The sequence below is a fragment of the Cervus elaphus genome, chromosome 17 (assembly GCF_910594005.1).
Source record: "Cervus elaphus chromosome 17, mCerEla1.1, whole genome shotgun sequence".
Classification (NCBI taxonomy): Eukaryota; Metazoa; Chordata; class Mammalia; order Artiodactyla; family Cervidae; genus Cervus; species Cervus elaphus.
The window spans coordinates 36,777,241-36,793,275 of record NC_057831.1 but is presented as its reverse complement, the minus strand read 5'-3'; the positions used below and the strand labels follow the sequence as shown (position 1 = coordinate 36,793,275).

Here is a 16,035-nt window from a genome sequence, read left to right as displayed (position 1 = left end):
CTAATCTCTTGAATCTATTTGTCACTTCCACTGTATAATCGCAAGGGATTTGATTTAGGTCATACCTGATTGGTCTATTGGTTTTCCCTACTTTCTTCAATTTAAGTCTGAATTTGGCAATAAGGAGTTCATGATCTGAGCCATAGTCAGCTCCTGGTCTTGTTTTTGCTGACTGTATAGAGCTTCTTCATCTTTGACTGCAAAGAATATAATCAATCTGATTTCGATATTTACCATCTGGTGATGTCCATGTGTAGGGTCTTCTCTTGTGTTGTTGGAAGAGGGTGTTTGACCAGTATGTTCTCTTGGGAAAACTCTGTTAGGCTTTGCCCTGCTTCATTTTTTACTACAAGACCAAATCTGCCTGTTACTCCAGGTATCTCTTGTCTTCCTACTTTTGCATTCCAGTCCCCTGTAATGAAGAGAACATCTTTTTTGGATGTTAGTTCTAGAAGGTAGGCCTTGTAGGTCTGGTAGGTCTTCATGGAACCGTTCAACTTCAGTTTCTTCAGCATTACTGATTGGGCATAGACTAGGATTACTGTGATATTGAATGGTTTGCCTTGGAAATGAACAGAGATTATTCTGTCGTTTTTGAGATTGCACCCAAGTACTGCATTTTGGACTCTTTTGTTAATTATTGTGTTAATTATTGGGGTTGCAAAGAGTCGGACATGAGTGAGCAACTAAATTGAGCGTTAATTATGTTTATCATGTTTTATATTACACACCTAGTATTTATTTATCTTATAACTTGAAGTATGTGCTTTCTGACTGCCTATTGCCAATCCCCCACATCCCACTCCCTGCTTCTGGTAATCACAAATCTGATCTCTTTTTCTATGAGCTTTTTTGTTTGATTTTTAAGTATATTAACTTACAACACTATTTTAGTTCCTGGTACACAACATAGTGATTTATATTTCTATAATTTTGAAATGATCACCACAATGAGTCTAGCTACCATCTGTAGCCATGCAATCTCCAGAAATTCTGATTTAACTTGTTTAGAGTGTAACTTGGCCGTCAGGATTTTTGAAAGCTCTGGTGATCCAAAGTGCAGCCAAAGTTGGATACATTAACCTACACCAATTTTTTCTTTTGAGGCTGTACGTAACTCTAAGGCATGGGAAATCAGTGCTTTTTCTTGGGTCTTTATGTTTGATTCTGAGATTGTATTTCATCCAAGGCATCTGTGGTTTATTGGACTTAGGGTGAAGAATGAGAAAATAGTAACATGTTTATATTTTAAGTATGTGTTTGTGTCTGTGTTCAGCTGCTCCTTTGAACGGGGGAAGTAATTAAAATTTACATAATGACTGGTTTTAAGACCATGGTGGAGAGACAGTCTTGTTTGTGTGTTTTCAAGTGTCTGTTTTGTCTCTCAGTTTTTCTCTATGCAGTTCAAGATGGCTTTTGTTCTCTTAACAGATTTCTGTGGTCATTTTTGTTAAAATATTTGTCAAAAACCAGAGGATCATGAACTTTGGCAGACGACTCTAGTCTGTTACATGCCCACTTCCTTTCCCCTTATAATGCTGTCTTAACTCATCCTTCTGAGAAAATAACCAAGAATATTTACTTTGAAAGTTGTGTTTTTATGATCATCTGGTTAATGTTTTAATATTGCTTTTCCCCCTCTGTTCTAGTGACAAGTACAGGAGACATAAAGCACTTTAAATTTTTCTCTAGTTCTAGACCATGATTAGATTTGGGGAAAATAAGTTGAAAAATAGCAATTTTAGGAAAAGTGCTTATTATGTAGCACTGTGCAGCATTTGGGGTTTTAAAGGCCATTATTGATATGTCTTTTTTGTTATTTTTCCTATAAATTTATAGCTGTATACTTTGAGCAAGACATTAAGAGGCATTACATTTTCATAGATTATTTACAATATAGATTATATAGACTTTTTATAATGCGTATTGTTGGAGTTTGGTGAACAGTTAAGGCAAATGATTAGTAGGTTGAAAACCTTGATGTTATGGTGATTCAAAGCGTAGGGAGAAAGAAATCTGAAGCAGTCCTCCTGGTTTGGTTTCTCTGGGGAGGGTACTGAAGGGCCATCCCGGCTCCACGGCACCCATGAGATCTGCTGAGGCACTCAGCTGCAGTTCAGCTTCCCCTTCTGCCCGATCCTGCCTCCTTCATCCTGAAAATGTTCTAGAACTGCCCCCAACCCCAGACTTTAAACAGAAATCTCAGGTTCAGAGTCTGTTTCCCAGGTGGAAATCCTTCTGGAGGCGGGGGCTGGAGCCTGGCCACTGACAGGAGGGGAGTGAGGCCAGCGCCCGGGGCGGTTCCTGGAGGCCAGTGCAGCGGGGGCAGTCCAGAGCTTACACTGAGGCAGCTGGCGGGGCGAGGGGTCCGTTCTGAAGGGAGAGAGGATCTGGGCAGCGCACCCCCGCTCCTGGACATAAGTGAAACACGAAGTGGGGAGTATATGGGGAAAGGGAGATGAGAAAAAAAATCCCTGCTGTTCCGTAATTTCTTTTTTTTTTTTTTTTGCTGTCATATTTAATCCTTCAGAATTCTTCGCCTGCTGTTGACTTCAGGACGATGAACCAAGCACATTACACCAGTTTAATAAATGATGAAACCATAGCAGTTTGGAGACAAAAGCTCTCAGAACACAATAATGCAAATACAATCAAGTATGTGGTTGCTTGTTTTCAGTTTTTTTCAAAGTGTATTGGAATTTCCAACTTAGTGATTTTTCCCTACTTCCATCTTGAGGTTGTGACTATAAATGGAGTTTTGCATTTGAGGGGTCATTTTTTGGGCACACATCTGGTGCCCTTAGCCTGAAATAACATAGTAAGTTGTTCCCCCATTTTCTCACAAGCTGTATTCCTCAACCTGCTTTGTTTGGACCTTAAAAATCCTAACTGATGAAGACCTGAGTTGGCCTTTCTGCTAAGAAAGCTCAGTGTTATTGTTCTTTAACTCCAAGAGTTTTCTTCATATGCTTATTCCAAGGCATTCCAATCTAAGCTTATTTTACCTAATCAGAATAATTTAGCATTTTCCTATTCAAAATGATTAGTTGAGATAGAGAAAAAAGTATAGTTAATGGATTTGAGTCCTTTCAGCAGGTGTATTTCATTCTTAAGAGAGTTTTTTTTTTTTTAATTTTTATATTTTTACATATTGTATTGGCTTTCCTCAGTTTTTCCATTTTTCGACAGAATCTGATTCTTAATGAATGAATGAATCAGATTGTGTACTAGGTGATAGTTGTTCCCAGATATGTGTATAAAGCATTTTACTTTATTATATAGATTGTAGGGTGCAAATTCCCTGAGCCCTTTGGACACACCAGCTTTTTGAGTCGGGGATCATTGGGAATGCCCTAGAGCACCTCTATGACCGTCCTCAGAAGCCCTCTAAGCTTGGTGACTCTGCCAGGGAGTTCAGTCTGGAAGGGGCAGGGAACAGGCTGGGGGACTAGACTCACCAGGAGGGTAGTGGGGTAGGGGCACTGAGACTCCCTTGGCTGGGACTTTGACACGTTACTAGTTCTCAGTTTTCTTATTGACAAGCGATACGATATAAGCAGTGATCTCCAAAGATTCTTCCTGACCTGGATCCTATGATTAATAGAAGTTACTGTGATCCCCTCCTCAGCTGTGTATTTGTTTTGTGCCTTCCCTTTCCCTTATACTAAATAAGAGGGTTCAAGCTTCCTAACATCTATTATCACAGTGGGTCCTCAGAAACTAGCAGTTTCCCCCCAGAAAATCTAGGTAATAGGAATAAAAACTTACTTCACTCATTTGTACTTTCTGAGATGGGCAACAAAACAGAAGGAAGTATTTGTTCAGTTATTAATTTGCAGAGATACTCTCTCTGTTGGTAAATAACAGCTCAGCTTATCTTTTTTGGTTTTATTTTGGGTTCATGTTTGGAGGTGAGGGGGTGAGTGTCTTAGAGACGGTTGGTGGGAGGAAAGTCCAAGGTCATTATTATTAGGCCCTAGAGTTTTCTTTTGGTAGCTCTGATACTCTTTAATGTAAGTTCTTGTCCGTTTTGAGACAGGACACAGTGTTTTCCAAGGCTTTACCTTGGTAAGAAGGAGCAGCTATTAAGGAAACTCTGGAATAGAGGAGTAGTCTATTGCTGATGCTTAAATAACCATTTATTTATAATTATTAAAGACTTCTTTCCCGTTTTTCTTTCTGAGCAGTGGTGTTGTTCAGATATTATCTTCTGCAGCCTGTTGGAATGGAAGTTTTCTTGAGAAAAAGTAAGTGACTTAATCTTAAAATACCCACATGTGATGCAGGTGCTTACTCAGCAAAGGCTGAGAAAGGCTTGTGTTCTCTTTGGCGGTGGTTGGCCGTAACTCAGTGGGTGAGCGTCTGATCTGCACAGAAATGGAAGTGCCTGATGGTGATGAGTGAGAGGACACGGGAAGGGCAGTGCTGCCTCGTGCCTCGTTGGCAGAGAAGCAGATTACCAAGAGAGAGAGTATCTCATAAAGGGTTGGTGTAATCAAAAGTAAGATTTTCCAGGCTATTCCAAAATGTTAGTAATACTTGTTCTTAAATTCTTTCTTCTAAAAAAAAAATAATTTATTGAAGTATAGTTGACTTTACAGTGTTTCAGGTACACAGCAAGGTGATTCAGTTATACAGATACACATATATTATTTTTGAAACTATTTTCCATCATGGTTATTAAAAGATATTGACTGTAGTTCCCTATGATAATCAGTAGACCTTTCTTGCTTGTTGCATATCTATTTTTTAATTAGAAATCTAACATTCTGTTCATACTAAGTCAAATAAGTCAAATCAAAATGTCAAAATTTTTTTAGTTAGGCAAGAATTCATAAGTTTTCTAAAATATATATTATACATATTTATATGTATATGTATACAAAAGCTCTTCTACTATACATAATAAGGGCTCGAGAAAGAACATTAAAAGAAAAGAGAAGAGATGGAGAAGTTGGAGAACATAAACTAAATGAAATGAGAGCACTGAATATGTAATAGAAAAAGTGAAACAAACTAGATAAAAGTAGAAAGATCATCATATAGTCCAGTTGTAGTCCATAAACATGAGTGCTCATTAGAAACATCTGGAGCTCTGGAGAAAAAAGCGATACCTGAGCATTTGTAGTTTTCAAAAAATTTCAAGCTAGTTTCTGATGTGTGTCTGGATTTTAAAAAGTGATTGCAGGTTTTTCTATTAGATCCTAGTTTTGCTGATATAGAGTTCTGTTATTTTTCTGTTGACCAGTCATGATACAATGGTGTTAAGTGAGTGATAGTTACATAGACACAATAGCAAAAAATGCTTATCAGTTTTCACAATTAGTAGCCAAACAAAAATAAAAGATAATTATAATTGCAAGCCATAATAGGAGCATGATTAACTTAACAATATAAATAATTACAATTTGAGGGGGGTATCAAGCAGAGTGATGTGGTAGGTGAAAGTGCATACATGTTTCCATCTGCTCAGCTAGTGTATGTCTTTTAGTTGGTGCTTTTAATCTGTTTACATTTAAGGTAAGGTAATTAATTTAAGGTAATGTACCTTAAGGTACATTAAGGTAATGATATGTATGATCCTATTACCATTTTTAAAATTATTTTGCATTTATTTTCTGTAGGTCTTTTCCTTCTCTTGTGTTTTCTGCCTAGAGAAGTTCCTTTAACATTTGTTGTAAAGCTGGTTTGCTGATGCTGAATTCTCTTAACTTTGGCTTGTCTGAAAGCTTTTGATTTCTCTATCAAATCTGAAGGAGAGTCCTGTGGGGTGGAGTATTCTTGGTTGAGGTTCTTCCCTTTTATCACTTTAAATATATCATGCCATTCCCTTCTGGCTTGTAGAGTTTCATATCAGCAGGTAGCCTGATGAGAGTTCTCTTACATGTTATTTGTCATTTTTCCCTTGTTGCTTTTAATATTTTATCTCTGGTCTTTAATTTTTGTTAGTTTGATTACCATGTGTCTTGATGTGCTCCTCCTTGGGTTTATCCTGCCTGGGACTCTGTGCTTCCTGGACTTGGTTGACTATTTCCTTTCCCATGTTTGGGAAGTTTTCAGCTATTATCTCTTCAAATATTTTCTCAGGCCCTTTCTCTACTCCTTCTGGGACTGCTATAATGCGAATGTTGGTGTGTTTAATGTTCCAAGTATCTCTTAGGCTGTCTTTACTTCTTTTCATTCATTTTTTCTATATTCTGTTCTGTGGCAATGATTTCTACCTTTCTTTCCTACAGGTCATTTATTATTCTGCCTCATTATTCTGCTGTTGATTCCTTCTAGTGTATTATTCATCTCTCTTTCTTTGTTCTTTAGTTCTTGTAGGTCTTTGGTAAACATTTCTTGCATCTTGTCAATCTTTGCCTCCATTCTTTTCCCAAGATCCTGGATCATATTCATTATCATTATTCTGAATTCTTTTTTCTGGAAGATTGTCTATCTCCACTTCATTTAGTTGTTTTCCTGAGATTTTAGTTTGTCCCTTCATCTGGGATATAACTTTCTGCTCTTTCATGGTGATTAGCTTTCTGTAATGTGGTTTTTGTTTTAGGTGCTGTGAGATTGTGCTTCTTCTTGCTTCTTCTGTCTGCCCTCTGATGGATGAGGCTAAGAGGCTTGTGTAAGCTTCTTGATGGTAGGGGCTTGTGGTGGGAAAAACTGGGTCTTGCTCTGGTGGGCAGGACCTTGCTCAGTAAAGGTTTAATCCAATTATCTGCTGATGGGTAGGGTTGCACTCCCATCCTTGTAGTTTTTTGGCCTGAGGCAGCTTATCCCGGGGTGTAAGGGCTGTACGGTAGGGTTAATGGTGAACTCCATGAGGATTTACACCAAGGGGGACCTTCCAGTGCCCTCGTCCCTGTGCGGAGCCCCTGCTGACCCACGCCTCCACAGGAGGCCCTCCAACACGAGCAGGTGGTTTTGGTTCAGTCTCCGGTGGGGTCACTGCTCCTCTCCTCTAAAAATTTGTGCCCTCCAAGACCAGAGTCTGTTTCCCTCAGTCCCCTGGAAGGCCTGTAATCAAATCCTGCTGGCCCTCAAGGCCATATTCCATGGGGGTTCCTAGTCCCTTTGTCAGATCTCCAGTCTGGGAAGCCTAACATGGGGTTCAGAACCTTTACAATAGTGTGAGACTTTCTTTTTTATTGTTGTTCTCCAGTCTGTGGGTTACCACCTGGCAGGTATGAAATTTGATTTTATCACGATTGTATCCCCACCTACCATCTTGCTGTGGCGGCTTCTTTGTCTTTGGACACGGGATATCTTTTTTTGGTGGGTTCCAGCATCCTCCTGTTGATGGTTGTTCAATAGCTAGTTGAAATTTTGGTGATCTCGCAGGAGGAGATGAGCCCATGATGTCCTTCTACTCTGCCATCTTGAACTGGAAGCAGACAATTCTGTTCTTAAATTCTTATTTCTTTAAATAATCTCCTTGTTTCTTTGACTTCTTTCCCATGGTTTTTTCTTTTCTCAAAACGAATGAATTTAGGGAAGGTTCCAAGAAGGCTCCAGGGACTCCTTGGACTCAGGACCAGCCCAGCCCACCAGAAAATTGCATTTGGCCTAAACTCCCAGGTTGTAAATAGTGTTCTTGCTAGGCCTTATCCCGTCTGCAGATATTGTGGCCACAGGAGGGTCTTGTCATGGGTTTTGATCTTTGGTGATCCCAAGTCCTGACCTTCTCACCATCCTTTTTCTGTCCATGGCAAGGCTAATGAAATCCCACGAAGACTTAGACTTCAGTTCTGTGTGTCAGTTGCACCACCCCCCCCCCCACCCCCAATTCTGTCCCTAACTGGGTTGTACTAGGTTGCTTCAGGAACTCTGTTCAGTTACAGTTAAAGATTGCAAAGTCATTTGTATCATTAGGGCAACTGAAATGAGCTCATCCAACTAATTTCAGAATCAATACTTAGCCTTTTCCTCCAGGGAAAAAATTTTGTGTTGATGTTGGTCTTTTAGAACAGTGATTCTCAACCAGGCTGATTTGTTTCCCAGGGGACATTCAGCATTGTCTCTTGACATGTTTTGGTTGTTACTGTGGTGGAGAGTATACTACTGGAATCTGGTGGGCAAAGGCCAGCGGTGCTGCTAAGCATCTCACAATCCCACCTACCCAACAAAGAATTATCTTACAACCCCAAAAGTCAGCAGTCCCAAGGTTGAGAGACCTTATTCTAGAAGGACAATTTTTATGAAAGTTGGGAATGGCTCTTGTTAGATTTGTTAGATTATCCAGCCTTAATTTGTTAGTTTCTCAGTGGTATCATGTCTGACTCTTTGTGACTCTATGGACTATAGCCTGCCAGGCTCCTCTGTCCATGAGATTTCCCAGGCAAGAATACTGGAGTGGGTTGCCATTTCCTTCTCCAGGGGATCTTTCCCACCCAGGGATTGAACCCACATCTCCTGTGTCTCCTGAATTGGTGGGCAGATTGTTTACCACTGAGCCACCTGGGAATTCCCAAAGACCAGTTTAACAAAGCATGAATACATGTAGATAAAGTCTTTTGATTTTTCTTAGCAGCATAGCAAAAGGTACTTCTAAGCATATGGAAGACTGCATATGGGATAGCAGAAACAATTTCTATGTTTTGGGCAAATTTATTTTTAGAACAACAGTGCAAAAGATTCAACAAACAGAGAAAGCCCAAGTAACTCCTCTTGCTTGACCATTTAGGTTCAAATGCATATAATTATATAATTAAATTTTTTTCACATTAGGAACTCTGCTTCCGTTTTTATAAATTGTAATATTGCCATCAGATGATATTAAAGCTATCTGAATATGTTTGTTACACATAAGCAGAAGTCTGTTTTGCAAATAGTTCTTTTGTAATTAGTAGATGTGGTATGTTTAAGAGTGGAAATTTAAGAGACATTCTTTAAGTCTCTAAAAGGCTGAGAGTTTGTTTAAAACAGAAAAATGATTAGTTGTTAGGAAGTTAAAGACAGTTGTTGTTCAGTCATGTTTGACTTTTTGCGACCCCATGGCCTGCAGCATGCCAGGCTGCCCTGTCCTTCACCATCTCCCAGAACTTGCTCACACTCATGTCCATTGAATTGGTGATGCCATCCAACCATCTTGTCCTCTGTCGTCCGCTTCTCCTCCCTCCTCAATCTTTCCCAGTATCAGGGTCTTTCCCGATGAGTTGGGTATTCTCATCAGGTGGCCAAAATATTGGAGCTTCAGCATCAGTCCAAGGAATATTCAGGATAAAATTAGTCCTGGAGTGAAAGTAATTGTATCCCTTATGTTAACTGAGTAATACACTAACTTTGCATTTATTATAGATCTGATATTTAAAAAAAAAAAAAAACTTGCTTTAAACTTGGTATTTTTTGATGACTGGGCCACATTGCACAAGGGATGTTTTTTGTGCCTAGGCACAGCATCTGCCTTTGGTTCAATGTACCACAATGACAGAAAGAGGCAAAAATACAAGAGTTAATCAGAAAAATAACATTCTGCCTATAAATATCAAGAGAGTCTCACAGTTAGATGATGATTCTAATACTTTAATGACTTAAATTGTAAGATCATCTTGAAAAAGGGATTCAGAGAGATTTATTCTGTTGGGTTTCCCCAAAGTTAATGTTTTCATGCATCTTGTCTGCCAGGTGAAATTTAAATTGGATCAGTATGTGCAAACTATATGTTGACCTCTTTATAATTCATTCCTATTAGAGTCTTTGCTTTGTTTTTCTTTTATTACATGTTTTTTTTTTTTCTTTTTGTTTAGAATTGATGAGCATTTTAAAACAAGTCCCAAAATCCCTGGAATTGATCTGAACTCAACTAGAGTGTTATTTGAGAAGTTGATGAACTCTCAGCACTCCATGATTCTAGAACAGGTATTTTTTTACTTCTATAAAGTACATGCTTAAAATTCATTTTTGCGTTGAAATAAGTCAACTTTCAAGAGGAAAAAAAAAGAGTAAGATGAGAAGGCAAAAGTCTTGTATAAATGTTAACTCTGTAAAATACTCACGTTAGGAATTTGTCCTAACTTTAACTTTTCTATTTAGCTTAAATTTTTCTAAGGAAATCTCCACCCCCCAGAGTATAAGATTGGCAAGGGCAGGGACCTTTGGCTTTTCTTTTCACTGATGTATCCTGATTGCCCAGACTGGTACCTGGCTTATAGATGGCCCTGAGTGCATACTGAATGAATAAAAGTTGAGAGTCTCTCAGATAATTTATGAGTTTAGAGATCAGGTAACTAGATTGAATTTCTCATTACTTTTTTCTCTCATACAGATCTTAAATAGCTTTGAAAGTTGCCTGATTCCTCAGTTATCGAGTTCACCACCAGATGTTGAAGCGATGAGAATCTACTTAATACTCCCAGAGTTTCCCCTGCTCCAGGATTCCAAGTATTACATAACGTTGACTATCCCCCTGGCTATGGCCATTTTGCGGCTGGATACAAACCCCAGCAAAGTCTTAGGTGAATTTGCTGCACAGTACCGGAAGCTTCTACTTTATATTTTATTGGTGTGACCATTGGCTCCTGTTGGATTGAGATCCAAGATTTGTTATCATTTAATATGCTTAACACTTAAACTTTTCTTTCTTTGCTGTTAATTTCTAATTTCAAGCCATATTTTCAGTTTAAACAAATTGAACCCTTATTTAGGTTATTTGAAACAGTTTACGCCAGACTTATCTTGATTTTTAAATATTCACAAAGTTAGATTATTTGACTTTATTTTTTTTCCTCCTATGCTTGCTAGTGGTTAATAGTGTCTCACGTGTTAGTGTCCATCTGTTGTTCTTTCTTTTATAATTAATTTAGGGGGTGGGAGTGAAATGAACATTGTGGTGTGATACACAGGTCTCCAGAAAAGGAGAGGAAGAAAATGACCTAGTGGAGACTTACCAAATGTTTGTTTTGTTTTTCTTTTTTAGGACAGTTGAGTCCACACTGATTTTTGCAGGCTACGGACACTTTGCTGAGATAAGAACCTTCCGTTCCTCAGTGAATTGGAGAGTGTCTCTCATGGGAGTAGCGCCTGAGATGTTTTTATTAATCAAATGCAGAAAATCTGTCACCTGGCTTTTTCTTTTCATTTATTTTTTTTTCCTGGTAATTTTTTTTAGGTGTTCACTGCAGCTAAGTCACTTCCGTGTTCCATATGCACTAGGCTGTTACTTGAGTGTGGTCTCCCCACGAGCAGAGACCTGTATTGCTCAGGATGGAATACTGTCTTTTCCGTATTGCTCCCATCTTTGTAGAAGATATAAACACAGAAAAATCATGAATATGTTAGTCCTTTTTTTTTTTTTTAAGCTCACAAACTCTTTGGGGTATATTTTCTCAGGTATTCTAGTAGACTGTGAGATAGAGATGGCAATCTCTGAAGGAATATTACCTGACTTTTAAGTTTTTTTTTTAATTATTTTTTTATTTTTATTGTTTTAATTTTCCCAGAGAGAATAGCACAAAAAGAACAGAATAGTTCAGTTTTACACTTAATTTGTTTTTAAATTCTAATCATAGAAATTGAAAAGAATACTTCAAAGAAGAGAGAACACTGCAAGTAACCACATCACACAAATTCACGATGATCAATATTTTGCCCTTTTAGTTTTCTCCCTTCTCCCTACCACTACCTTGTAATCTTTTCTGGAATACACTTGAAAAATCTTGGACATTATATTACTTCCATCTTATAAGTATGTCAGTGTGACTGAGTTTGTTTCTGACAAAGTAAAAACCAGTGGTATAGTCTTCTTGTCTGGTCATGAGAAAGTATTGTTTGTTAAGAAACAGAAATACGTAGTTTTTCAACTAATGATGCCTCTTGAAAGGAAGGACGGGTTGCCATATTGTTGCTGCATCTGGGGTGTGTGGTCCTCTGCCATCCCTGGTACAGCACTTAGGTGGTGGCTGAGAAGGGGGCTGAAAGGACTAGGATATGTGGATGCTCCTGCCCAAAGTATATGCCTGAGCATCTTGACCACATGTGTCCTTGAGACTGAAATTTTAGATTAGCCTTCTGATTGAGTCTTTGAGGGAAACAATCACATGAAACTTTATAAAACAACTCCAGGGTTCTCCTGCAGCCACCACTCTCTCCAGAAATGCCTTAATGGATTCTTTTTAAAGTCAGTTTTGGGAAACTGTTTTAGACTAATGCTTATCTTCTAGCTGGAGCAGTTTTTAGTTAGTAGACAGAAGACATAAATACTTGATCAAGATCACATGTTGAAATATATCTTTTTTTTCTTTTCTAAAGATAACTGGTGGTCTCAGGTATGCCCAAAATACTTCACGAAACTGGTAAACCTCTATAAAGGTGCAGTCGTTTATCTGCTGAGAGGAAGAAAGACATTCTTAATCCCTGTACTGTTTAACAATTATATTACAGCAGCTCTCAAGCTCTTGGAGAAGTTATACAAGGTAAGCATAGAGAAGACCCAGAGGGGAGAGGGGTGGAGAGATAGTAGGATAAAGTGATCTACCCGCATGTTCAGTGGGAAGCCATTTTCCAGGCATCTGGGTCGTAGCTGTCCTTGTTTTGTTCTTCATCAGGTGAATCTTAAAGTGAAACATGTGGAATATGATACATTTTACATTCCTGAGATTTCCAGTCTAGTGGACATTCAGGAAGACTACCTCATGTGGTTCTTGCATCAAGCAGGCATGGTAAGAATTCATGTGAAGCGTATCTTAAAGCTTTGATCTTTCTCAGAGCACAAGGACAAAAAAAAAAATCTGAGCTCTATAATTTGTCCTTGACTTTGATGTTAATGTCACACCTGTGCTTTATTGACTGGCTTTTGCATTCTTAAAACACTGAAGTACTTTGAGTAATCATAAGTACTCATAAGCAGTTACAAATGGGTAGTCACCCAAATGACATAATTTTAATTAGTTGCCAACATTAAAAAAAAATCAAGGTATCTAAAGTAGTTAAACTTATAGAAACATAAAGTAGAAAAGTGGTTGCTAGGGTCTAGTGAGAAATTGGAGAGTCTTTTTTTAATGGGTTTAGACTTTTTTTAAAAAAATGAAGTATAGTTGATTTACAATATTGTGTTAGTTTCAGGTACACTGCAAAGTGATTCATCTTTCTTATCTATAACTTTATGTTCCTTTTCAGATTCTTTTCCCTTATAGAGTATTACAAAATATCGAGTATAGTTCCCTGTGCTATTACAGTAGGTCCTTGTTGTCTGTTTTGTATATAGGGGTGTGTACATGTTAATCTCAAACTCCTAATTTATCCTTCCTCCACCATGCCCCTTTGGTAACCCTGAATTTGTTTTCTAAGTCTGTGAGTGTGTGTTATAAATATGTTCATTTGTATCAATATTTAGATTCCACATGTAAGTGAAATCACATGATATTTGTCTTTTTCTGTGTGGCTTACTTAGTATAATAATCTCTAGGACTTTCAGTTTTGCAGGATGAAAAAATTCTGGAGATTCATTGCACAGTAATGGAAATGTATTTGAGACTAATGAATCTAAGACGGTAAAGATGGTAAACTTCGTGTCTTTTACCACAATTTAAAAAGTCAAGGAACATAAAATGAATTTCTGGCCTTTCTTGAGACGGGGAAGACCTGGCGGCATGACCTGTCTCCCAGATGGTGCCAGCTGGCTGCAGATCAGCAGGGGCTCTTTAGATGTGGCTTATACATGCCAGAGTCTCCACTGCAGTTTGATTTTGACATTGAGGGAAGGATCATTTGCTGTTATCTTCATCTAACGGCTAGTCAGCTTGAGTCATTTATGTTAGCTGCCTGAACCCTACAGGATGCCTCATTTGGGATTATGTGTGTGAAAATGTCACATATCCCTGACCTAGTTCTCACTTATATTACAACTGTGGGTTTGCCTGCCACCCTTGAGTTGGCTCTACAGTTTGTAGACTGGCTTGGGATATATGCAAGGCTTTTTAGGATCACCCATCTGTGGATTATGTGTAAATTTGAGTGATGTCAGAAAACAGAGTGATAATATGGTTATTTAGTGAAGCCATGCAGAGCAGACACGTTTGAGATGAGTCCTTGCCAATTTAACAGTTTCATCACTGATATTTAGGCAGTGTTTGCCTATACCCTGCAGGGAGTTTGGAGGTCAGTTGTTGTTGTTTAGTCACTAAGTTGTGTCCAACTCTTTTTTTGACACCGTGAACTGTAGCCCACTAGGCTCCTCTGTCCATGGGATTTCCCAGGCAAAAATACTGGAGTGGGTTGCGTTTCCTTCTCAGGGGGATCTTCCCTAACCCAGGGATTGAATCCGAGTCTCCTACATTGGCCGGTGGATTCTTACCACTGAACTACCAGGGAAGTCCTTTGGAGGTCAGTAGTGGTTTCCAAAAGCAAGTCATTTAAAATAGGTTTCTTTAAGGAAGATTTTTTTCTTGTCAAATACCAGATGGTCAATACTGGAGACTATTGAGTTTTTTAATAAGGGCTTTGATTACCCTCAAAAAACCAAAATACTTTTCAAAAAAGTGGATAAATCTTCTAAATGGGTTTACATAGGAAATTTAACATGGAAGCTAGCAATGAACTCTATTTTCATCTGCTCATTTAGAAGTTGTGAGAAGACAAACTTCTCTGTTTTATGAATTCATGAATAAATATTCATTGACTCATAAAATGTTAAGAGCTGAAGTAAGTCTTATGAATTATTTAGCCGGCTGCTTTGTTTCTCGGTGAGAAATTGGAGTCTCAGAGAAGCTAAACAGTTTTTCCACCAACTCAGCTTAAAAGCCAGTTGTTCTGACTTCTAATCTACTCTTTCTGTGACTTGCTACTGAATTCTAATGGACTCTAATTTACTTTGACCCTAAAAAAGAAGTTGTTGGTGTTAAAAATATAGATTATCATGACTGTGGTCTCTGAATGGAGTACTTAGTGAGCAACTTTTATAACTTTTTTTTATTGTTCCTTTCTCTTAATATTTGATAAACAAATATAAGCCTTAAATACCAGCTGCTCATCTCCTCTTCAATAACTAAGGTTATTACAGAAAAATACAAAATTGGGTGAAATAACTTAAACTTTTGTGATTTCTGTGGAATTTTTTCTGTTATATAATACTATTAGAAATTAAAGTTTAAATTTCTTGATATATTGGATTTTAACCTAAAATGCTAAAGCTTTTTCATGTATTTATGTTTTTTAAATTTTTTTGAAGTACAATTGACATGTCACCTTATATTATTTCAAGTGTATACCATAATGACTTGATATTTATACACACTGAAATTATCACTAAGTCTAATTACTGTCTGTTACCACACATAGTTGCAAATTTTTTTCTTAGATAACTTTTAAGAATTACTCTCTTAGCAACTTTAGCAACTAAAATATGCAGTATTGTTTTACTATCTGTATTCACCATGCTGTGCATTATATTACTGTGACTTACTTGTTTTATGACTGAACGTCTGTACCTTTGACCCTCTTCACCCATTTTGCCCACCCTCCATCCCTTCTTCCCTCTGGCAGTCACCTAACCTGTCTCTTATCTATGAGTTTGTTGTGGTTTTGCTTGTTTAGCTTCCAGGCAAATCTTGGAATATATTCACTTCCAAATGTAAGTGAAATTGTATAGCGCTTGTCTTCGTCTGACTCACTTCAGGGTCCATCCAAGTTGTTGGAAATGGCAAGGTTCCATTCTTTTTGTCTGGGTGTTACTGTTAGTGCACTCAGTAAAGCCAGTTTCTGACACCAGGTTGTGGGAAGGAAAATACAGCATTTATTGCAGACTGCCAAGCAAGAAGCCCAGGGCAGCTAGTGTTCAAAACACCTGAACTCCCCAGCGGGCTTCAGGAAAGCATTGTAGTGGCCACAGGAGGGAAGGGGCTTGCAGGCTGTGTGGTCAGTCCGTGCACACATCTGGCTGATGGTGAGGTAAGAGGGCAGTGTCATTGTCAGTCCTCGGACTCCAGTACGTCTGGGGGCCGTGTGCGCATGGTCGTCAGGGAGTAATTTCTTGCATTTGTGTGTCTTGGATTTTAGTGTCTGCTGCACAGCTCAGGAAATGTGCTCCAGGTACCATTATCTGGGTAC

At 38.3% G+C, this 16,035-nt stretch overlaps 1 protein-coding gene across 5 annotated transcripts in view; it reads left to right on the top strand.

Annotated features, from left to right (window-relative positions):
* HERC3 (HECT and RLD domain containing E3 ubiquitin protein ligase 3) overlaps positions 1–16,035 on the top strand; it is a 132,863-nt gene that overhangs the window by 64,243 nt on the left and 52,585 nt on the right. For 4 of the 5 annotated variants that reach the window (XR_006334645.1, XM_043870861.1, XM_043870859.1 and 1 more), the window contains exons 11-16: positions 2,531–2,655; positions 4,188–4,247; positions 9,741–9,852; positions 10,259–10,448; positions 12,241–12,404; positions 12,537–12,650. Coding sequence is in view for 3 of the 5 variants with exons in the window: in XM_043870861.1 (XP_043726796.1) it covers positions 2,531–2,655; positions 4,188–4,247; positions 9,741–9,852; positions 10,259–10,448; positions 12,241–12,404; positions 12,537–12,650 (765 nt within the window). In the remaining 2 variants the exon portion in view is untranslated. Of the gene's footprint in view, positions 1–2,530; positions 2,656–4,187; positions 4,248–9,740; positions 9,853–10,258; positions 10,449–10,909; positions 11,267–12,240; positions 12,405–12,536; positions 12,651–16,035 lie in introns of those variants that run through there. The other variant, XR_006334646.1, reaches the window with a different exon arrangement.